Raw genomic sequence first — 24,762 nt, 5'->3', positions numbered from 1 at the left:
TGTTACTCCAGCAGTCCAGCATACAACCAAAACTGTAAAACTCTAAAGCGCAAAACAATGGCGAAGTTCTGGAAGCCTGGAACCGAGAAACCTCGACTGGTAGAAGACGAAGATGGCGGCGTTCTCTTCTTCCACTCTTCCTCTTCATCTTCATCTTCCAGCTTCGGATACGCCAACAACATCCAGCAGCAGCGCCAGCGCCTGCCGGTGCATAAGCGCAGAGACGCCATTCTCTTTCTAGTTGAAAATCATGCTACTACCATCGTTGTCGGAGAAGCCGGCAGCGGAAAAACTACTCAAATTCCTCAGGTTTTCTCATTTTCTTCAATTTAATGCTCAATTTTTTTGTTTCGATTGTTTATTAATTTTGATGAATTTTGTTTGTTTTTGTTGGAATTTCTAGTATTTGAATGAAGGAGGATGGGCTGATTCTGGTCATGTTATTGCTTGCACTCAGCCTCGCCGTCTCGCTGTTCAGGTATTGTGCTCTTAATTTTTCTAATGTTTTGTACTTCTGTTTCGTGCTTCTTTGTATGTTACAGTAATAAGTTCTCCAGTTGATGATTTCGATTGCGAATATTGATAATGTGGTGTTATTGATGATTGCTTGTTGATTTAATGTACTCCTTATGTGTTAAATAGCATATAATTTGGTTTGTTAGGTTGAATTATTAAGAAAATGTATGTATTCAACGAGTCTAATTTAACTAGGTTACATTTTTTTATGTAGGCTATTACGAATTTGGAAGAAGTAATATTTTTTTTTTGCCTGCTTAATAAACCTAATTCAGAATTTATTTTAGGTTAATATATCAATTTGAAGGGAGAGAAAAGAGAGCCTGGTTTGTAAGTTGAGAGTCCGGCGGCATTTTTGTGTTTTCCTGTAATTTAGAAGTATAGTTGCCTATGCTTACAGTAGCTATTGAGCTTCGTAATCTAATCTTCGATTTGGTCTTTGGACTATGTACTGTGATTTTAAAACATGTGCTTCAAAGGTGCCTTTTGCTTTCAATTTGCAGTGCAGTGTTTATGATGGTGAGCTCTAGCATATGCAAGGCATTTTTCATACTTTGGTAGTTTGGTGTCATTTTTTTTTTCTTCTTTTTTGATAATACCATAGTTTGGTGTCTTGATATGCTATATCTTTTTATTTTTTCAGAAATAAAATATAGATATGCATGCTTCAAAGTTGTGTTCAAAAGAGTGTATCACTCTCATTTTTGTGCTACAATAAATTTGGAGGGGGGAACTCTGGCATGCATATATTAGGAATGTTAGCTAGACCGATAGTTTCTTGGTTTTCTGGAATTTCTGCTAATTGTATCATATACACTGAACTCTTTAATGCTCCTCCATTTTGACGAATGAAATTTCAGTCAGTTGCTTCAAGGGTTGCTGAAGAAATGGGTGGTAAACTTGGCGAGGAGGTTGGATATGTAATCAGATTTGAAGATGTAACAACTCCGGTAAAGACCCTTTCACTGGCCAATTCCTATTCCTTACTCTCGTTTATGTGCATATTTTTCGACTTGCATTATATGCAATTTGTGCAGTGTGTTTTACTTATATGTTATCAATGTGGAATGATATTGTTTTGCCAGCACAGGGTGTTACCAGAATTAAGTTTCTTACTGATGGAGTGTTGCTGAGGGAAATGATGGATGATCCTCTTCTGTCCAAGTACAGGTATTTAATTAAACAATTCTGTAACATATCTGAATTTATGCAATAAAAAAAAAATGGGAAAAGGAAAGGTGAACAGATTAGCAAGTTCTATTCATTGGAATTATGTATTAAACTCTGACTGTTTTGTATACATTACAGTCAGCTGTAGATTGTACTGGTAATTACATAGAATTCAGCCTAACTAATTAAGAGATTAAAATCTGATGAAGCAAAATTTATAGGATGTATATTTTTAGCTTTCAAAGTTTGGCATCAATTCCTGAGTAAAGATGAAAACTTTATTTATATATATCTTCTCTCTTCAAGCCTTCCTAGAAAGACAAGCTTGAACCAACAGAGCAACACTATTGATAACACCAACTTGAATGGACCACTACACCAACCACCTCATAAACCCTGCCCCCACATTGTAAGCCACCATTAAATTTTAATTTAATTAATTACTGATGTATCATCTGCGATAAACCTTCTCAGGTAGGCAAAAGTCAATTCCTTGGTTGTTGAATTTGACTGTGATGGTTTTTGGTCTGAAATTTATGGGCAATGTCGACCACTACAGACTTGAATTTAGCCCAACTTGTTGATGTCTGCAGTAGGCTCATCAGAATTTGAAATTAAATGGTGGTGGAAGGAAGTGTTGGAGTTGGTGGTGGAATGAAATAGGAGAAAGAGGAGAGAGAAAATGGGGAGAGAGAGGTGGAAGTCATGGGTAATAGTTACACCATATTGAAATTTGGGAGAAAAAATGGGGAGAAGGGGATAGTTTTTGGGGGGAAGCCTGGGTAATAGTTACACCATTTTCAGGTGAATATCTTACTTAAATATAATTCCAATATAGGCAAACATAAATATCAGGTTTTTACAACCTTTTTTTATTCCCCTTTACTGGCAATCTAGGCATGCCCTTAGGTTGATTAGTTGGAGCTGTTTGTTGTTTTCTTGTAAAACTACATAATATTTTGTATGGTACTGTTTTTATGCTTCATTGATGCTATATTGATCTCTCTCATTGTACGTTGGCTAGGGAAGGGTCTAAAAATGTGTTCTAGATTGAAAGCAAAGACCTGTATTGAAACAGTTTTTTTAGAAACTATCTAACATTTGAACTTGCCAGCATAAACACCTCCATAGTCTGTACTCACTACTCAGTAGAACTCAAGTATCTTTATTAAAAATTGGTAGCTTATTGGCAGATGTACAACACCGTTTAGTGTTTGTAGACCTTTAGTTTCTTGTATGGACCTTGTATTTATTATCTTATTTGTTTATTCTATTAACCAACCAATTTGTTCAAAAGTCAACTTTGATGTCTTCTTTGGGTTTAGCTTCCTATCTAAACATGAATATCTTTCATGCTTTTTGTGAACTTTTGTTGAGAATAATTTTTGAATCTTTCCATTTTTTGCTTCTTGGCTTCTCAGTGTTGTCATGGTAGATGAAGCACATGAAAGGTCTATTTCAACTGATGTTGTACTCGGTCTCTTGAAAAAGGTATTTCTTAAATTGCAGTTTATATTGACATTGAAATGTTGCCATGCCGACAATGTTTTCTTGTGCTTAACATGTTGGCCTTGTAACCAAATTTCAGATTCAAAGGCGTAGGCCTGAACTGCGTTTGATAATATCATCTGCCACTATTGAAGCAAAATCCATAGCTTCTTTCTTCAGAGTTAGGTAATATATCCAATTCTCTCTTTATTACCTTATTTATTCTGTTTCAAGGAGTAAAAGAAAGCCTATTGTATTCATTTCATCAATAGTATGCAATTTTGTGCTATTTTGATCAACAAAATAACAGGCGTTTTGTTATGGCATATTGGCATGATTGTAACCAATGTATGTATAAAAAGGCTCAAGGTGCATTGAGCCAATGAGGCTTTGGGGATCTTCAACAACATTTTTTGCTCCTCAGTGTGCCATATTGAAATTGCCTTGCCTAGACAAAAAAAGTCCTTGGAACCCTAGTGCCCAGGTGCACCTTTTACACACATCATAACAAACATTACTTCGACTCTTCATTTCACCTATTACTTGTGTCAGATACTCATGATGTTGGTATGACCCTTGGACAAAATTATGTACAAATTTTATAAAATGATTTTATTCGACACCTGGACACATAGGTTGTGGTGGTTCATGGCATGACTCATGGTTTTAGCTAGTATTCAAACTTTATTGTGTATGAAGGTTTTTTAAAAGAGACTAGATCCTACTAGTGAACTTATGCTAGTATCTAGGATGCATGGATTCGGGTACGGACACGGACACGGATACGGGTACGAAACGGACACGGAAAAACGGCAGGCCTAAAATAGGGGATATGGGTACGGCAAATTATAAAGCATATAATATATCAAAAAAAAGAGAATTTGACAACCTATTCAATGAAACACTAAGTAGTTGACATCAAAACATACCATTTTGTTGAAAACTAGTAAACAAAGTGTCACTAGCATCCGAGCATCGTTGCATACCACAAATAAAAATACTTACTTTAATATACTAAGAAACCAAATAAAAGTACTACAAACCATAGATAATACAGGCAAAGGTACTAATGGTCTTCATTCTCTTCATTCTTCACCATCATTAAGTATATCATCAAATATCATACTTTCCATCACGGGTTCATCAAGTAAGAGCTCGACCATCTCTAGTACACCAACATCTCCTAGGTTATCATGCTCATCTCCAATTTATACACTCAATTATTAAAAATGAAATTAGGGAAAAATTTATGTACATCCAATAAAGCAGTTTTCAGCAGCAATTAATCATAAATATAAACAAAATAGACTAATTATATATTATAAAGTAAAGTAAATTTATAAAAACCTGGAATTTGGTCCACCAAAGTAGAAGATTAAAAAGAAGATGGTGAAGGGAAGGAGGTCTAACGTAGCCCCGCAACAGCAAACTCGAGTAGATGAGCTGCCGTCTGCCGGTGGTGGTTGATCGTGTGTATCGCCGGCGGTGGTTGACTGGGTTTATCGCCGGCGGCGGTTGACAGTGAGGGGTAGCGGCGACGAACTGTGTGAAGTGAACTTGCGATTTGCGAATTGTGAATGAAACCCCTAACGTAATACAGTAAAAGAGGGGTTTTGATTTTTTTTAAAGAGCTGAGGTGGCACTTAGGTGGCGTGTCCAAAGCAAAACGGGCTGCGTCACCACATGACACGGTCCGTGTCCAAGTGTCCAAAAAATAATAAAATATTCGGACACGGATTTTCGCGTGTCCGAGACGTATCTCCCCGTGTCCCACGCGTGTTCGTGTCCGACACGTGTGAAAACAGATTCCTCACCAAAATGGCGTGTTCGTGCTTCGGAGGCTAGTATTTGGGGAAAAGCATATGGGGGATGTTTTTTTTTTTTTTTTTTTTTTTTTTTTTTTTTTTTTTAAAAAAAAAAAAGGAAAAATTGAAAAGAAAAATCCCACCTTTGGCACATCTTTTCAAAATAATCCCACCTTTGCGTATTCCAGAAATAATCCCACCTTTGTTTCTCATATTCTTAAAATGGTCCTTTTTTCCTTTAACCTGTAAAACAGGTTAAATTTTTTTATTTTTATTTTTTTTCTTTAATCCCTCTCCTCTCACCTCACCCCCTCCATCCCACGCAAACAACTCCCACACCACCACCACACACCAACTCCCACGCAAACACCACCCCTGCTCCACCGTCCATAACAACAACCACAACTCACAAGCCACAACTAATCTTTACCTTCTGCAGCCCCCATACTCAACCTCAACACAGAACTCCAATTCCCCCCTGCCTTCTCTTACCAATGCGCATCAATTGCAAGCTCAATCACCACTAAACGCTGACCCCATCGTGCGAGCTTAGCCACCGCTCAAAATCCTCTCTCTTTCTCCTCCTCCTTTAAAGCTCATTAAACCTCCTACCTTCGTCACTCCTTCAATGGCAGAATTGGGGCTTCAATGAATTTGAAATTGGGCTGAATTGGGGCTTCAATTAATCTGAAATTGGGCTAAATTGGCGAACCGAAAGTATGGTGCGGCTGTTGTTGACTGGTTTTTGATGTTGTACGCGACAAAAGCGGTGCTGCTGGAGGTGTTGGTTTGCGGTAATGGCAGTCCGGTAGCTAGCTGGCTGCGCTTTTGTTGTTGTGGATTTGGGTGAATGATTCAGGTGGGGAGTGAGTGACGGGGAAGGGAAGTTAATGTTTGGGGTTTTTTTTTTTTTTTTTTTTTTTTTTTTTTTTTCTCTCCAGTGTGTGGGTGGCTGGATGTGGTGGTGGTGAATTAAATGGGAGGGAATCAAGGAGGGAGGCTGCGGTTGGGTCTGGTTGGCCGGCTTTTGGCTGTTTCAGCGGGAAGTTGATCTGACAAGGGAGGGGTGGCTGCGGCAGGGCGGTAGGGCAAGGAAGAAGAAGGGTTTTTTTTTTTTTTTTTTTTTTTTAATTTTTTTAATTTTTATTATTTTTTTTAAAAAAAACCAATTAGAAGAAAACACGTGGCAAAATACTGCAAAACCGGTTACCAATTTCACTAACAGGTAAAAGGCTCATTTTGATAATATGGGGTATACAGGTGGGATTATTTCTGGAATACGTAAAGGTGAGATTATTTTGAGAAGATGTGCCAAAGGTGGGATTATTCTTTTCAATTTTTCCAAAAAAATAAATATAAAAACAAAAACATCAACCTCAAATAAGTAATCTAGGAGAATTAAATCAAGGAATTATTCCTTCTTAGATTTAAAAACTCATATGAAGTTGTTGGATTAATCATTTAAAGGAGACAATTTTAGGATGTCTACCAATGGAACGAAAGGAAGTTAAATATTAAAGGAACTCCAGTTTGGCTTTGCCTCAAAAGAAAAACAAAACAATGAGTTTTGAATTCTAATATTCATGGAAAGACAGAAATATAATAAACTAAGGGTCTGTTTGACACAGCTCTTGGAAAACAAGTGAAGTTAAGTTCAGTATAGACTGGAATTCAAATTAGAAGATTTAGTACTGGTTTAGTCTATTTGTTTATCTTATTCATTAACCATTGAAACTGGCATATTGTAGTTGAATAGATGAATTTTACCATTATAATGCTGAGAATAACTAGTCTATTAGTCAAATTAATGCATGCTTACCTTTATACCCATTGTTAATCTAGTAAGAAGCATCGAGGAGGAGCTGGTGACAAACTTGGGCCAAAGACAGAACCTGCCATTATCTCAGTTGAGGTACATTAAGCTGGTTTGGGATCCTGTGCTGGTCAAATATTGCTACTTTATTTATCTTAAGATATATTGAAGACATGCACAATAAACTGCAGGGAAGAGGCTTTACTGTTGAAATCAATTATGTTCAGGAGCCGGTTGCAGACTATCTACGAGCTGCTGTATCAACTGTTATGTTGATACACAAACAGGTAGAAGTGAGCTTTATAGCATGTTAAGAAGCTATTAAATCTTTATGTCAGTGAGTGATATGTGTAGCAGTGTACGTGCTAGCTGTCCGATAAAATGTCTTGCTTAAAATTTAGCTCAATGACTAGTTGGTGAAAGAAATTTCCTAGTGTTAGTCATCACATTATTACAGTAATTTTACACTAAATATCAACAATTTACGGAAATGTAAGATGTTATACAATTGTCTACTAAAAATGAAGATAGAGAAATATTGTTGTCTGCCATTAAACTACTCTAACTTAATAATCCTTCTGTCCCCATACTAAGTTTCCTTTTCTCTTGGGCACAAGTACCTATGAGGTTAGGAGAGAAATTGTATTGGGGCCTTGTTGTTTAAAGGTGAATAAAAAAAGAAGTTAGTGGGTATAGTTTAATATTTTGTATTATGCAGTGAGTGAAATTAGGGTTTTGTTGATTAAAGCTCCGTTTGCTTCATTTGATTTTGTCTTGACTGAACTTTATCTAAACTTACTAGGTTAGTTCCCGTGCCATGCACGTCTATTTTAATTACTCTATATGTTTTTATAATAGATTAATTATTCTTGATGTAATGTTATTTTTAATTAAGAGTCACTAATATTTTTTCTACGGTTTAATAAAATGAAAAAAGAGCATATTATGTTGGACTGTTTAATGCGCTAAATTTTGTTGGAATATTTAATAAAAAAAATGTATAAAAAGAGTGCAATCCATTGATGTATTGAATTACTTTATAATTTTGATAAATTTCTCATAAGTATAGTGATTTCTATATAGAAAAATATAAATTGGAAATTTTGTAAATGGGTGAATGTATATCCAATAATCCAATCAAGATTATATTCTTAAAAAATTTTCCGTCAAAATTACATTGTTTTACAAATGCTTATTTAATTCCTTATTACTCTGTAGTTAATTGCATATCAACATAAGAAAGGTAAATATTATTGCTCATATATATTGTTGACAAAAACAATAGTTTTTCAAAATAACTTAATAAAATTTCCATAATTTTTATAAGAGAAATACTAACGACATACCAAAAATTGACACGTGTCATTGCCGGTGTGTCTTTTAGTATATAGTTATTGATTGATTTGGTCTAAAGTTATCTAACAATTGTTTGATATAATCTGAAATTGTCTGAAATTAACGTATTTTGTCTGAAATTGTTTGAAATAAAATTATAATTTTTCCAAGTAAATTTATTTGTGCTATTAGCTGATTAACTTTAATAATGAGTACCAGTTTTTACTTCAATAATATGAACAAACTGATCATTACTTTAATAGTTGTAACTTAACGTTGCAGGTACATATTTGTGTAGTGAAGTAGGTGAAGTGCAATTCTTATAACATGGAACATACTTGTATAATTAATGTTTCAAGTATCTAATTTGTGTAATGTAGTGGTTTTTGATAACAATTGGAGGAGACTTAGTTGTGTGAGTGAAATTTTACAACTTACTTTTGTGAAAATTGATCCGTTTCAACAAAATTTGTTTGTTTCCATTCTAAATTATTAATATGAAACCTTAATAATATTAACATTATTAAAAGGAATTTTTTGACTTTTACCATCTTGAAAATTCCCGTTTTTGGGTTTAACCAACTTAAGTATTTTTTTTGTAATTTACCACCTTAACAAATTTTATTGTTGACTTTGCCAAGACTTTACAGTCTTCCTCCATGAATTAGTTAAGTGGTGGTATTATCAAAATAGATTATATTTAAGGTGGTAGAATTCAAATAATCTTTAAGGTAGTTAAACCCAAAACTTGATTTTTTTGAGGTAGAATTCAAATAATATTTAAGGAGTAGATTTTGTTGAAATTTGATTTTTAATTTTTACATTATGGTTTCTTTCATTTTTATTATGATTTTCATTTTAACAAGGATTGTTTTTACTTTTCCACCTTCTACATTACTTAATATATTTTCCTTTACTAAATCAAGGAAAGTATATTTAGTAATTTAGATTGGGCATTTGACTCTTTTATATTGTGAATGGACTTCCTCTCAACTTGCTTGATTTTCCAGTAACTTTTATGTCTCACTTTCTGTATGCTTTTACTTCTGTTTTATAGCAAACAGTGGGTGATATCCTTGTATTCCTTACGGGTCAAGATGATATTGATGCAGCTGTTCAGCTGCTTAACGAAGAAGCTCAGAGTTCTGATAGAAGCTCAGGAGGTAGGTCATTAACATACTTCCTAAGTTCTTAGGAAGTTAGTTTTCCATATTCCATATACTAGTTTGTTGGAAAGAGTGTGCTTTCCTTGACATCATACAATTAGTTCTGCCTATTCTTGGAAGATGCTATATTGCTGGTAATTTCAATTCTCTGACAAATCTTCACTATTTTTCAACCTTGAGCATTACTCCCTCCATTGCAAGTGACTTTTGAGGTTCTGCATATATATTATGAAGTTGGTAATTATTACATTGGTATTTAACACTGAGACTTAGTATTGAAATAAGAAGTGTTAGGTAAGTCGACAGATGATATGGGAAGGAGGAAGTATTGTAGTTATTGAACATGGTGATTTTAATATCTGCTGATCTGTGGCAGGCACTCTGGCAGAGAGTGGCTGTTGCTGGTATTTTTTATATTTGCTGGAAAATGCACCAGAATAAAAATAATTAACAATGTTGAAAGTTTGAAGCTAGATGAGTGATGGATGAGCAATTTCACTATATTGCCACTGAGTATGTGCTATGTCTCTCCAAGTAGTACCCACAAAATGTGTGTGAATTCTGAAAACAGTATTTTGTAAAACTGAAGTGGATTCTGATGCAAGGAGCCAAGGGCCCAGTTATGTTAGGCACAACAATTTATCAAGTTGCCATAGCAGGAAACTGGAGCACAAGAATTTTTTTTTTTGACATAATAGCATCACTCTATATATTTTTTGGAGAGGGTGGTGTGATTGTTAGAGTTTATTTCTTGTGTGAAGCATGGAGCTCTTTTGGGATCCAAGATTTTTTGTTAGGAGCTAGAGAAAAAATGTGAGTCATTGGGTGGACGAGTGGTAAAATGTGGTGAGCCCAAAGCTCTACCTGAATGATGTTGGAATAATCTAAGAGGGACATGATTGTGGTCTTGAATGGGAAACCATGGTTTACAAAAGTTCAAAAACCGCCAATTCTCAAGTTTTGGATCCCAGGGCATGATACTTTACTTTACAAGTTTACATGCTTGCATATGGTTCTTTTGTGGAATTGTGGATCAACCTCGGACATTTAGATATTTAAATTTTGTCCCTATTTAGTTGAGTATAAACTCCATCCCTATAAACTTCCCATTTCACTTAAAACTTTTGTCCCTAAATGGAAGTCTCAATTCAAATTTATCTAGTTTTCTATTCAGATTTCTATGATCAAACTCCTCTAACTTCTTCCTCTATTTGCTCTTAATCAACCAAATCCCACTATCTCTTTTTTATATTTACCTTTTATCAACGAAATGTTATGGGTCTGTAGAGGAGTTATCCCACTAGTAAAAATCTGAAAGGATTATGTCCAAAAAAAAAAAAACTTGAATTGAGAAATCAGAGGGCTCTGCTGTGCTTACTCACAAGAATGTTCTGAAGAAGATTAAATTTGCAAGCCATTTTTTACTATTTACTTAGTGTGAAGTTTAAAAATCTCATGCATTATGGGTAGACTAATGGAAATAATCTCTTTGCAATTGCTGGAGTGTACAAAAAGTTTGCAGTTAGTGTATAATCTTTATATGCTTGCTTTAACCTGGCCCCTTTGCTCCCTGGCTGGAGCCTCATAGAAGTGCTGGGCTAATGGTATGGTATGAGGTGGGACTATAGGAGTAGGACTTAGGTTGACATTGTAGCTCAAAGGACTGAGTACCTTTCCTATTGTAGCTTGTAAATTAAGATGTATGCATGTTTTGTGCTAGACATTATGCTAGAGTTGCTGTGTTATTAAGGGCCTATGTAACTTTGTTGGTGTTGGTTTCTGTTTCAGAGTATTTTTACTTCTACTCTGTTAGTGGAAATGTAAATCACTTATTTGATTTTTATATTGTGCTTTGCTAGAATTGCTCGCTTTGCCTTTATACTCCGGACTTTCACGTGCAGAGCAGGTAAGAACTGTAGGCTCTGGTTTATGATGCCTAATCCTGTCTCAATGCTGTGTTTATTCTGACATGCATCTGATATTATGGGCTACCTTGTAGGACTTGATCTTTTCTCCTACTCCTAGAGGGAAAAGGAAGGTTATAATATCGACAAATATTGCAGAGACATCATTGACTTTGGAGGTAATAGTGTGTATCAATGTAATATGAGAAATTGCTGCTTCTTTGTTATGCCTTACCTAAAACATGTATCTTGCAGGGCATAGTCTATGTTGTTGATAGTGGCTTCTCAAAACAGCGTTTTTATGATCCGGTACTTTTCAATCTTATCTTCTTCCTAAGTTCCACTCTTTATTATGGAGTGCTTTGTTTGCCAAGTATGAGAATTGAGTGCTTGCTTACTTTCTTCGATGAATATTTCTCTTGTGATGTTTGGGTATCCATTATCGGCTATCGTATTAAAGGAAGTTAAAGTTGGTTATTTTGTTCTTTTAGCTTAGTTTTCTTTTGCTATTTTGTCTAAGGTGGTTTTATGTGATATAGCTCTCAGATATTGAGAATTTGGTGGTGGCACCCATATCAAAGGCTTCTGCAAGACAAAGGACAGGTAGGGCTGGAAGAGTGAGACCAGGGAAATGTTACAGGTACTTTCTCTTCTTTATTTATACTTATTTCTTTCTCCTGACTTTATCAACATGTAAAATCTCTATCATACATGATTTAGTTATTTACCGTGACTGCTGCTTTCTATTGGGAGATTCAGCTCCCCTGCATAATTGTTTGCTTAATGACTTCACATTTTGGTTTCCTCGAGTTACTTCATTTCTTCTTCCTTGCTCGCAATGGGGAATGCATTCTGAATCAGAATCATTTAACCTTTCTAAGTTTATATTGTTAAAACCACATAGTATGATTTTCTGCGTGGTGCTTATTTCTTGATAAATTTATAGTCGTCATCTTCAGAAAAAGCTAACTACTTTCAATTTCGGGAATATTGTAATGAAAGTGAGTAGGTAAAAGTGATGGACTAAACTTAAAAATTTGGGAAAAATTTAATTGCAATAGATTTGTTTTCAATAGCTATATCTTTAAAAAAAAAAAAAAAAAAAAAAAAAAAAAAAAAAAAAAAAACTCATTATTAGCCAACCTACTTCTAAATGCTGAATTCTTGTATATCAATCGAGTAACCAGCCCACTCTCCCAGCAAAATCTGCCTCTATCTGAAGGCCAAATCCTTTGCATCAACCACATTGTCCAAAGCCAAAACTGGCTCTCAATTCAATCCGCATGTGTTTGATAATCCATATAAATAAAAAGATGCAGTCTTAGAGGAATCAAGAGTTGATTTTTCTGGAGCATGTTTGGGACTAAATTGGTCCAATTCAGCGACTGAATCTTTCTGCAGTATAGGGATAGATAATACTCCCTCCGTTTTCTTTTGATGTACGCCTGTTGTAGACTCTTGTTTCAAGAAGAGTTGAGTGGATGTAAGAAAAACGGTGGATAAAGTAAGATTAACTATAGTGTAATAAGGTGGGTTAGTGTAAGAAAAAGGCGAATTAGGTAAAAGAGGGTAGGGGTCAGATGGTTAAATTTGTTTGATAGAATAGCATAGAAGTGGCTACGTCAAATAAAAATACCTTAAAATGGAAAGTAAGTACATCATAAAAAGGTAGAAGGAGTATGTTAGGAGCTCATTTAACAAAGGGGAATATTTGTTTTCATGATAGAAAGAAAAAGTAGTGATATATCATTTGAATGTCATTGCAAATTGTTAAATTGCTCTATAGTTTTAACTACTTACTACTGAAGGCATCAAACACTAGATTTTTTTGATAACCATTCACTAAGCTATGCTGATGCTTAACAGAGACCAAAAATCTTACAATAGTATTATCCCTTTTCTCTTCTTCAACTCAGGTTATATACCGAGGATTATTATGTTAATGAAATGCCAGCTGAGGGGATTCCTGAGATGCAGAGATCAAACCTTGTCTCCTGCATTATACAGGCAAGTCATCGTCTTTTAATGTTTTGTAAAAAACTTTTGCTGCTAAGATGCTGGAATTTTTTGAGGTCCTATTTTTGCTTGTCCTGCTAGATAAAATGAAATGTAGTTTCTATAGTAAGGATGTTAATAAATGCTAGAAGCTTAGAACTCTTAAATGATGTACTTTCCTGCCTTAATTAAAATCATCGCTCCACTGTTGTGGTTCTTAAAAGAAAAAAATGACCGTAATGTCTCGAAATTTATTAGTTAGTTATGTAATAAAATTCCCATGACAGTCCCCTTGCATCAGATCATAATCCACAATGTTGGAGTTGGGAGGTCAAATGCTCTCAATCAGTCCATTTCAATAGTGGATGATAGGCGTGTCGCGTACCTAACAAAAATAACCTAACAAGACCACTACTATGTAGATAGGCAAGTAAGGACCGAATCCCAAGAGACTAAGATTTGACTAATTACACAGACTCAAATAAATACTAAGCAAGTAATCAAAATAATAATGAGAATTAATAACTAAAGAACCGATTAAAACGATTAAATCTAAGTAATACTACCTCCGTTAACAGTTATTTGCAACATTTACCAAAAAAGGGTGTTAACTATTATTTGCAACAAGCTTATTTCTTTCCTATTTTAGTAACTTTTTTCTGTCAAAATGACCAAAATACCCTCATTTGAAAATTATTAACACATAAAACTATACATAATTACAAATCATTTTAACCCTAATCTAAATTAATATCTAAGCCTTCCCATCCTAATAATCAGATTAATTTCAATTCATCTTCCCATTATCTTTCTCTCTCCTCCTTCATCTTCTTCATCTCTCATCAAAATCCAAATCTGGTTTTCGTCAATGGTTCGCTTGTATTTGTGGTTGCATTTGGTGGTTTAAGGATGGGTTTGCAGGTTTGTGGGGGTGGATCGTGGGTTTTGGTGGTCTTGGTTGATTTTGGTGGTTCGTGGGTTTCGGTGGTTCTTGTATGGGTGATTTTGGTGGGTTTCAATGGTTCTTCGTTGCTCGTGGATTTCGGTGGGTCTTCATTGATTTTAGTGGTTTGTGGGGGGTGGATCGTGGGTTTCGGTGGTTCTTCGTTGATTTTGGTGGTTCGTGGGGGTGGTTTTGGTGGTTCGTCGAAGGGTTTCGGTGGGGGTGGTTTTGGTGGTTCGTTAAAGGGTTTTGGTAAGGGTGGTTTTGGTGGTTTGTCAAAGGGATTCAATGGTTCATGGGTGGTTTGCCTAGGTTTGTAGTTGAATCCCGATGGTTTTGGTTGTGGTTTTGTGTCTGGGTTTCGATGGCATTGGTGGTTCCGGTGCTTTTTGGTGGTTTTGGGTTTGATAGTACTGGGTTTTTGTGTAATTGTTTTTTTTTTTTGTTAGTAGGATTAATAGTCAAGGGCTTAAGCATATGCCCTTATTTTTCAATAATCACACTTAAAAACTTTTGCTTAGGAGTCCGCGCATACCCCTTTTGTTGCAAATAACTGTTAACGGAGGTAGTATAATAAATCAAATGCTAAAAACATCCAAGATCAAGTATCAACAAATACAATTAACGCAATAGTCATTCTACCTCTAACATATAATTCAATTGATTAACGAGGAAAAGTAATCCCTAAATTGTACCAATGGTCTGTTCCTAGTTTCAATGGCTTCCCTAAATACAATCAAGTTTACTTCCGTGGAATCATGTAAATTAAAGACTATGAGCACATTACTTTAACTTCTTAATCATCCATTCAACTACTCTCGTGATGAACTTTAAACCCTTAATTGATTTATTCAAACCTGTCAAAACTTAACTCCCGTTGCGATTAAAACAATGGATTAATAACACCACTAATTATCCCTAATCTAGTATTGACATGAGCACAATTAATTAAGCATATCAATTGCAATTATCATTAGAGAATTAAAAAAATTAAATCATGCATTAATCATATTCGGGTTCCGCTAGATCTTGGAACAAGGAAACTACTCACACATAGTCATGAAATCAAGAATGATATTCAATAAAGAAAACATAATTAACAATAATAAAATAAGAGAATTGAGAGAAGAAATCAATACTTGGAATTAATTATGAAAATCTTGAATCTTGAAAGCAAAACCCTAGAAAATAATGTAGAAGAACGTAGTACCAAACTCTCTAAAATAATGTGTATAAGTGATAAATTAAAGACTATCTAAAACCTATTTAACACTAGGAAATATAGTAGTCGTCTTTAATTAAGATTAAGACTCCTAAAATCCCAAAAATAGAGCTAATTCGTCACTTAATCAAGAGGCCGCAACTAGGCTGTGATACAAGGTCGCAAGTCGCGGGTAGGCCGCAGACTAGGCTGCCTTGTCTTCTCTTGTTCCTCCTCGACGTGTTGGTCGCTGGTAGGCCGCGGAGAAGTGGTACAAGCCGCAAGGCCCGCAACTAGGTTGCGGAGTAGGCTGCCTTTGAAGACATTTTTTTCTCTGTCTCACAATAACATCTCCGATTCGTGGCTCAACTTGAATAACAACTTATTCCTACAAAACAAAGAAAAAGAACCCGAGGAGAGCAATATCGAAATATAATAAAATGACACTTAAATAGTTAAATGTAGGAGGAAAGCACGACAAATATCATATAAATATGGCATATAAAACGAGTACATTATTGTATTATCAAATTCCCCCACACTTAACCTTTACTCGTCCTCATGGAAACATAACAAAACAAAACTAACCTAATAAACAATAAATCCTAATACTCACTGTTGTAGGAATCACGATTGAACTTAACATGTGCAACAAGCCCTTTAAACCCCTAGGCTATCCCAAAGGACGAGTATGGTCTCGTGAAGGTTTTCAGAAGGCATACCTACAAAGCCGAATCAAGAACTTTGAAACCAAAATCATTTTGTTTCAAAACTCAACTTATGTATCACAAATCAACGGTATGGATGAAACGATAAATTGTAGCACCCTTCAACCAGCAAATCTTACTGCTTCCTTTCCTCAAGTTTGAACCCTCCCCAAGGATGCTCAACCACATTCATACCTTACTTCGATTTGATGACCTTCGTCGAGACTTGCCCTCTACCGTTAAATTGCAAGGAAAATCAAGAGAATTTTTAAAGGGTAGGCTGGGGTGATAAGGTGAGAGAGATGTAAATTTGGTAATATGGTGATTAAAATCAATCCTATAAAACTCAAGCATAAAATCCTTGAATGTAATATGCATGGAATAAAGAAACAGCAACCATGAAATTATTGAGATCAAACATCACACTCCAAACAATGAACGCATAACTCTTCCTTATCAACTCCATTAATTCAACATTTACATTCACCTTTCTTTATTTCTCATCATCTTTTTATTTTATTTTATTTTTTATTTTTTAATTTTTTTGTATTTTCTTCATATCACATCTTTATTCACTTTTTCTCTTTTTATTTATTTTTTATTATTATAACACTTTCCTTCAAATAGCTCATCATATAAATCAACATCCCTTGGCAAAATAGGCTTCTTATCCAAAAAATGCATTATGAAACCATAATCTTGTAACACAAGGGTATTCGAGAAAGAAATAAGGCTCAAAGGGGCTATTAAGGGAAAAATGTAGAAATAGAAACAAAAATTCCTAGAGATGACTATGAAAGCTCTAAATAATTAACAAAAATATGCCTCAATCATATTTCCCAAACTTTTGGGTAATCGATCTCAAGATTCTAAAATGCAGTCTCGAGAAGGAGGGTATTCGAATTGAGTCTTATGAGGTTAGTGGCCCTCTAATAGGTACTTATCGCACGAGAGAAAAGCGAAATCATCTTACCACAAACAATTGTCATCAAAAGGATTTATGCTATTTATCGAATTACTCGAGCCAATGCCATTCAATCTAGAAAAAGAGTGGAAAATGGTTTTTATTTTATTTTATTTTTATTTTTATTTTATTTTTATTTTTTTAATTTTTAAATCACTTGTTTTACATATTCAAATAAAAATTCAAGATGGCAATAAGACAATTATAAACTACCAAAGCCTTATATATACAATGAATAATACCCTCTCCAACACTTAAAAATTTGCAATGTCCACATAGCAAAGGTAAAATACAAAGGCAAGTAAGGAGAGAAGATACTCACAAACCCTCATTGAGGGGGAAGAGGAGGAGGGTGTGGTAACCCTTGAGACTGCAACCAAACACAAAAATCAGTAAAGGTCTTCGATATGGAAGCCAAATAATCCTTGATTTCCTTTTGCTCAACTTTTCATCAACGGACTTTTGCAATTTTGTAAGTGCTTATTCAATCAACATTGGAGAAACTCTAGCACCTTCGAGGGGAGATGATGAAGCAGGGGGCACTGGGATCAATGGTGTTTGAATATGTGGTCGAAAGCCATGAAATTACTAATTATCTTTAACACGCAAAGTCATCATCTCAGGATAAGGTAATTCTTCCTCATAATCATTCTCCAAGCGCCAAATAGTGGTTCCTTCTCTCTTGTGTATCTAACCCATAGATGAACAAACAACAATATCAATGGAATGGAATCAGATTCCTCAACTAGGCTATCTTGCACAATATTCTCTTTATGACCCAAGTATAAAGCAATCGGTGTTATGAGACCACCCACAACAATGACACTCTTAGTGGTTTACATGTTGGGGATTGATTTCATTTGTCGAATAAGGAATGCGCGAATGCGCCTGCATCAATAGGTGCATATGTTCGAGCATATAAAACTCATCATTTTTAACCTTGTTAGTATCTTCACAAACAAAGATGGTGTTGGCGAGCACCCTATGGACATATCGAAGGGCAGAGTGGTGAATCAAAGCACCCGTACTTGCACTTGAGTCTTATTTGTTCTTGTTAGTCAACTTCCCCCATGATCCATCAGCCTTCCAAAACAAACTTAGAGGTTAATCTAGGACCGCCAGTAGGTAAATTGAGAACCTCATTAAGCTTAGTCAGAGTCCATGTATACTTTACATATTTAAAAAACGATAAAAGAGAAGGAAATCAAGAACTTACAGTCTAGCGCTCTTGAAGAGTGACAACGATCCATACCCTCTTTATTGGTGCCGTTCGACTCCAAAGCCATCCACCGTCTTCTTAATGTTCTTCAATTTCCACCCTATGCTTTGAAGTTTAAAGTCTCGTCGACATTGATTTTCGAATATACGTGCTAATTTGTTTTCTTGGGATTTTGTGTTCGTTAGGATTGATTACGATCGAGGTTATTTGCTCGCAAGGTTCTTTGGTTTCTTGAATAGGGTTGATCGTCAAAATTGTTGTAAATTAATTTGAAATTTTGCTTGGGTAGTGTTGCGTTTGAGTGTCTAATTTCATGAACTTTTGGTGAGGGTGATGTTTTGCTATTGTGATCGATAAACGATTTACTTTACTGATTTTGGGTGTAGATTGTGGTACAAGTTATAATTGTGGTGCTTGATAGTGATTTAATCCTACTTTTATAACTCTCTCATGGCGCGCACACCGAGTGTTAACAAAGTCTCTCAAAAGAATGTGTCTACAAAGTCTACTTCCAAGGCTAAATCGATCACCATGAAGAAAAATCCTCCTTCTAAAAGCAAATCTTCCGTCTCTCATTGTAAAAAAGGGAACTCCTCAGCCACAAAAGCCAAGAAGTTAGAGCTAGTCATTGAATATTATGACATTGATTTTAATGGTGATGCACAATATAAGGAGAAGTATGAGAAGTTATTTAAACGTGGAGTTGTTGCAATTCGTTATTGTGACCTCGATGCACTTAACGCTTTACGTATAAAAGATGATGTTCGTTGGCTTTTTTTCAAACGTTGGTTGGGTGACTTTCTTACTAAGAAATATCCCATTTACAAGAGAATCACACTTGAGTTTTTGAGCTCCTTGAAGGCGATTGTTGAACCCGGATGTCATGATGTGATCACTTTCCGTCTATACAATGTAGAGCATACATGGACTCTAGTTAAGCTCAATGAGGTTCTTAATTTGCCTACTAGCGGTCCTAGATTAATCTCAAAGTTAATCCTCAAAGTTTTGGAAGGTTGATGGATTATGGGTGACGTTGATTGACAAGAACAAATATGAATCAAGTGCGAGTTTGGGTGCCTTGATTCACCACCCCGCCCTTCGATATGTCCATAGGGTCATCTTTGGTCGTGGAGATAATAGCAAGGTTCAAAATGAACATATGCTTTATGCTAAACCTATTGATGCGGGCGCATTCCTTATTCGACAAATGAAATCAATCGTTAACGAGCAAACCACTACAGCCTACAAGTGCCATTGTCGTGGGAGGTCTCATAACATCGATTGCTTTATACTTAGATCATAAAGAGAATTTTGTGCAAGATAGCCTAGTTGAGGAATTTGATTTCATTGATATTGCTGCTTGTTCCTCTATGGGTTGGATACATAAGAGAGAAGGCACGACTCTTTGGTGTTTGGGGAATGATGACGAGGAAGAATTACCCCTCGTGAGATGATGACTTTGCGTGTTAAAGATAATTGGTCATTTCATGGCATTCGGCCACCTGTTCAAACACCATTGCTCCTAAGCCACTTGCTTCATCATCTCCCCTCGAAGGTGTTAGAGTTTCTCCGATATTGATTGAACAAGCACTTACAAAATTGCAAAAGTCTGTTATGAAATCAAAGTTGAACAAAAAGAAATCAAGGATCATTTGGCTTCCATATCGAAGACCTTCACAAATTTTGATATTTGGTTGCAGTCTCAATGGTTTCCACACTCTCCTCTTCCCCCTCAATGAGGGTTTGTGAGTATCTTCTCTCCTTGTTTTTGTGCTTTACTTTTGCTATGTGGACATTGCAAATTTTTAGTGTGGGAGAGGGTATTATTCATTGTATATATATGGCTTGGGTAGTTTATAGTTGTCTTAGTGTCATTTTGAAAATCATTACTTAAATCGTATTTTTTTTTCTTTTTTTTTTTTTGTACGAGGGAAATATACTGGGGTTTGAAACAGTGTACTCCGCGGCCAAGCTGTGGTATTTTGATCTCCCCCGCGACCAGGTTGCAAACTAAACTGTTGTTGCAACTTAATGCGTTAGGCAGGATACACCGCGACGAGGCTGCGACCAGGTCGCGGACTAATCTGTCTCGCCTCTTTTCATCATCAAATTGTGCTCCAATTGGGTGTGAATATATATTGAGCAATGGGCATCAATGGTTACAAACCCACTTAAAAGGAATTAGTAGATTCTCACTCACTAAATTGCTTGGACTTGCACAGAAGAATGTTAGTGGTAAAAAGTTAGTTAAATGCTAATCATTAATAATAATCACCTAACCCACAAAAATTAGTAGTAAAAGACAAATAAAGGAAAAGTAACAAAATCTAGTAGAAAGTGAAATAAAGTCCTACAACTAAGGTCTAATTACTCGTGTAATAAACTAAATTAAAAGAAAAGGAGTTAGAAATATTTGGGTTGCCTCCCAAAAAGCGTTTGTTTATAAGGTCTTAAGCTCAACCTCCTTTTTGCTTAATTGTCTTGTGATGGTGTCGAGAATGTAATGTCCACTCTTTCATTAATTAGGTCACCTACTCGGTAGTGCTTAACTTTTTGGCCATTCACCTTAAAAGTACTCTCATTTTTATTCCATAGTTCAATAGTGCCATAAGGGTAGACCTTACATGAATAGACCCGACTATCTAGAACGTAGCTTACAGAAAAATAGTTTCAATCTTAAGTTAAATAAAATGACTTTATCTTCTTAAATTCTCTTCTCATAAGACCCTTTTCATGCCACCTTTTACTCTTTTCCTTGTATAGCTTCGAACTTTCATAAGCTTGAAGATGGAGCTCATCTAACTCATTTAATTGTAACAATCTCTTTTCACCCGTTCCTTAGAGCATCGAAATTTAAACTCTTAATAGCCAGAAACCTCGGTGTTCTTTTGCTCGATGGGTAAGTGGCATGCCTTCCCATACACAAGTCTATATGGAGTTGCACCAATAAGGAAACTACTCACATATAGTCATGAAATCAAGAATGATATTTAATAAAGAAAACATAATTAACAATAATAAAACAAGAGAATTGAGAGAAGAAATCAATACTTGGAATTAATTATTGTGAGATTAATTTGCAATAGAAGAGAAATTAAAGGGGAATCTCAAAATAAATTAGTAAAAGGTTATTTCTTGTAAGGCATACATTAATATTAATTTATCACCTCTCTTATTTTAGTTTGTGACAATCTATAAAAGTTGTAATAATTTTTCATTTAAAACAATAAGAATGAATAACAATACAATATAATATTTTTAATTCTTTAAATCAATATCTATTATTTTATTAAATAAAGTAGGTGCTGCAGCTCTTCTTATTTCATATATACATATATTTATATATCTCCTACATTTCCGATCCTTATACCCATTATACTTTTGCTGTCTCCAACAAATTTGGTATGAAATAATTATATCATGGCTTTGAGTACATCAACACCATTTTTCTCTTATTCCTAACCAAATCTTCCTATCGTTAACGGAGAACAATAGTAAATGCATACATTCTTTATATCCCAAGATTTATGGTAGCTCATGGAAGGAGGCTATGAAGACCCTCCAGAAAATCCTAATGAAGGACAATAGAAACTACACAAGGAAAATAAGAAAAAAGATGCACTTGCATTACGATATATTCATGCAGCCGTGAGTAACACTATATTTCCCCGCTTATATGGATTGAAAAAATCAAAGAAGCTTGGGATACATTAAAAAAAGGATTTCTAGGAAATGAAAAAGTTGTTGCTGTTAGATTACAAAATCTATGGAGAGATTTTGATAATCTGGAAATGTAAAAGACAGAAAATATCCAAGTTTATAGTTAATCAAATAAGAAGTCTCGGTGATACATTAGAAGAAAAAAGAGTTGTTCAAAAAGTATTGAGAAGTATGACCGAAAAATATAATTCTGCAACATTTATAATAGAGGAGTCTAAGGACTTATTAACTCTCACAATGCATGAGTTGATGGGATATTTGGAATCACATGAGCAAAAATTGAAAAGAAATGCAAATCCCGATCAACTAGTAGATCAAGCATTTCAATCCCAACTTAACATATCAAACAAAGAATACCAAGGAGAGTCAGAGGAAAGAGGGGGAAACCAAAGAGGATACCAATATGGTAGAGGTTGTGGTACACCAAATTTTAGCCGTGGCCTAGGACAAAGTATAGGAAGAGGTCGTGGACAATATCAAAATTATCAACAAAGGTCAAATAATTCTTCTCGTATTTGTGGTAAGTCTAACCATCAATCATCTAAATGTTATTTTAGATGTAAGAGATGTCGTAATTCAAATCATTCTCAAAAAGATTTTTGGTATCAAATTGGAAATAATTCAAATGAAGCGAATTTCACCACGCTGAAGGTGAACAATTATTTCTTACGTGCGTGGATGCACAAAGTAAGTCTGACATTTTATGGTTTCTAGATAGTGGTTGTAGCAACCACATGATAGGAAATAAGGGCATGTTCATCAAGTTAGATATGGGTGTAGCAAATCAAGTCACATTAGGTGATGGAAAAAAGGCAAATGTCGAAGGAAGAGAAGTCACTGTTGTTAATAGCAAATCAAATGACACAAAATACATACATGATGTTGTATATGTGCCTAATTTGACACATAATCTCCTAAGTGTTGGGCAACTTGTTCTACGAGAATATTTAGCAAATTTCAACAATGGAAACTGCATTGTTACGGACAAAAAATCTGGTACTATGTTGGCAAAAGTACAAATGGTTGATAATAAAATTTTCCCACTTCATATGCCACAAAACAAGCTAGCTTTGCAAGAAAATGTTATGGATGAATCTTATCAATGGCACTTACGATATGGACACTTGAACCAAAAAGGATTACAATTATTGAAATAAAAAGACATGTTGTAGGACTACCACACATTGATAGAAATATTCAAGTTTGTGAAGGATGTATATATGGAAAAATGTATCGTCTTCCATTCCCAAAGACTTCATCAAGAGCCAAAGCTCTTTTTGAATTAGTACATGCAGATATATTTGGCCCTACAAGAAATCCTTCTCTACATAATAAGAGGTATTTTTTATTATTTGTCGATGATTATACCCTTAAGATGTGGATATATTGTATCGATCAAAAGTCAAATGCTTTCAATGTATTTCTCCAATTTAAAGCATTAGTCGATAGATAAAATGGATTTATGATAAAGACTTTGAGAACCGATAGAGGGGGTGAATTTATATATAACCCTTTTATGGAGTATTGTAGAAATGAAGGAATAAAAAGACAATTGACAGTCTCAAGCAAGAACACCTCAGCATAATGGTGGGTGGGCACAGAGAAAGAAACGTACAATTATAGAAATGGCAAGAAGCATGATGGAAGAAAAGGCTCTTCCTAAATCATTATGGGCTAAAGCTGTAAATACAGCTATTTACATACTTAACCGTTCACCAATTAAAGCAGTTCGTAACAAGACTCCTTATGAAGCTTGGAATGGTAGAAAACCGGTTGTTTGTCACTTAAAAGTTTTTGGATGTACAACATATGCATTGAATAAAGATTAAGGTAAAGAAAAGTTTGATCCCAAAGGGAGAAAGTATGTTTTTGTGGGATACAATGATGAATCAAAAGGCTATCGTCTCTTAGTCCCACAAGCTAAGAAGCTAATAGTCTCCAGAGACACGTTATATTTGAATTTGAAGAACCGACAAAATGGAAACGGGATGATGAAATAATTCATTTTCATGTGGAAGAAGAAGCTATAACTTCTCGTGGCCCAACTCCACACTAATAAATGATGCAATATACCGCCCGCAGAGATCTCCTAATGTTGTACCAAATACACAAACACAAGAAACCTCATCTTCCCTGGTCTTAAATTAACCAGGAAGAATTAGAAAAAGGCCCTCTTATTTGGATGGTTATGAGTGCTATTTATCTAAAGCAAATGACATGGAAACATTCGCTTTATTTGCAAGTGAGCCTTCTAGCTATAAAGAAGCATCAAATGATGATGTCTGGATAAAAGCAATGGATGGAGAAATTGCTATGATTGAGAAAAACAAGACATGGGAGCTTGTTGATTACCTTGAAGGTAAAGATGTTATTGGTCTAAAATGGGTTTATAAAACAAAACTAGACCAAGACGGAAATATTCTAAAACACAAAGCAAGGCTTGTTGTCAAAAGGATATGCTTAAAAGCTTGGAGTTGATTTCAATGAGACATTTGCTCCAATAGCTCGTATTGAAACTATTAGGATAATGTTAGCCATTGCAGAAAGAATTATTTGTGTATTAACTTGATGTGGAATCTGCATTTTGGAATGGTGTGTTAGAAGAAGAAGTGTATGTGGAGCAACCAAATGGTTATGAAATTCAAGGGCAAGAAGATAAAGTTTATCGTTTGCATAAAGCGCTATATAGGCTTATGCAAGCGCCAAGAGCTTGGAATAGCAGAAATGACAAATATTTTATGCATAACAGATTCAAAAAGAGTCCAAGTGAACCATCACTCTGCATTAAAGAAAACAATGATGGGCATTTTCTCATT

The 24,762-nt window shown here is 35.1% G+C and overlaps 1 protein-coding gene across 1 annotated transcript in view; it reads left to right on the top strand.

The window, feature by feature from the left end:
* Positions 1-24,762, top strand: part of LOC145580298 (putative pre-mRNA-splicing factor ATP-dependent RNA helicase DEAH9) — a 44,630-nt gene continuing 19,868 nt past the window's right edge. Inside the window, exons 1-14 of the mRNA XM_081637722.1 lie at positions 1-309; positions 404-478; positions 1,377-1,466; positions 1,607-1,686; positions 3,108-3,177; positions 3,275-3,360; positions 6,822-6,891; positions 6,984-7,079; positions 9,185-9,290; positions 11,153-11,199; positions 11,293-11,376; positions 11,453-11,506; positions 11,737-11,837; positions 13,114-13,204. Coding sequence (XP_081493848.1) covers positions 58-309; positions 404-478; positions 1,377-1,466; positions 1,607-1,686; positions 3,108-3,177; positions 3,275-3,360; positions 6,822-6,891; positions 6,984-7,079; positions 9,185-9,290; positions 11,153-11,199; positions 11,293-11,376; positions 11,453-11,506; positions 11,737-11,837; positions 13,114-13,204 — 1,302 coding nt within the window. The 5' untranslated portion in view covers positions 1-57. The remainder of the gene's footprint in view (positions 310-403; positions 479-1,376; positions 1,467-1,606; positions 1,687-3,107; positions 3,178-3,274; positions 3,361-6,821; positions 6,892-6,983; positions 7,080-9,184; positions 9,291-11,152; positions 11,200-11,292; positions 11,377-11,452; positions 11,507-11,736; positions 11,838-13,113; positions 13,205-24,762) is intronic.

The sequence above is a fragment of the Chenopodium album genome, chromosome 14, assembly GCF_948465745.1.
Source record: "Chenopodium album chromosome 14, dcCheAlbu1.1, whole genome shotgun sequence".
NCBI classification, from domain to species: domain Eukaryota; kingdom Viridiplantae; phylum Streptophyta; class Magnoliopsida; order Caryophyllales; family Amaranthaceae; genus Chenopodium; species Chenopodium album.
Note: the sequence above shows the minus strand (reverse complement) of the source record. Positions and strands in the feature narration are given on the sequence as shown.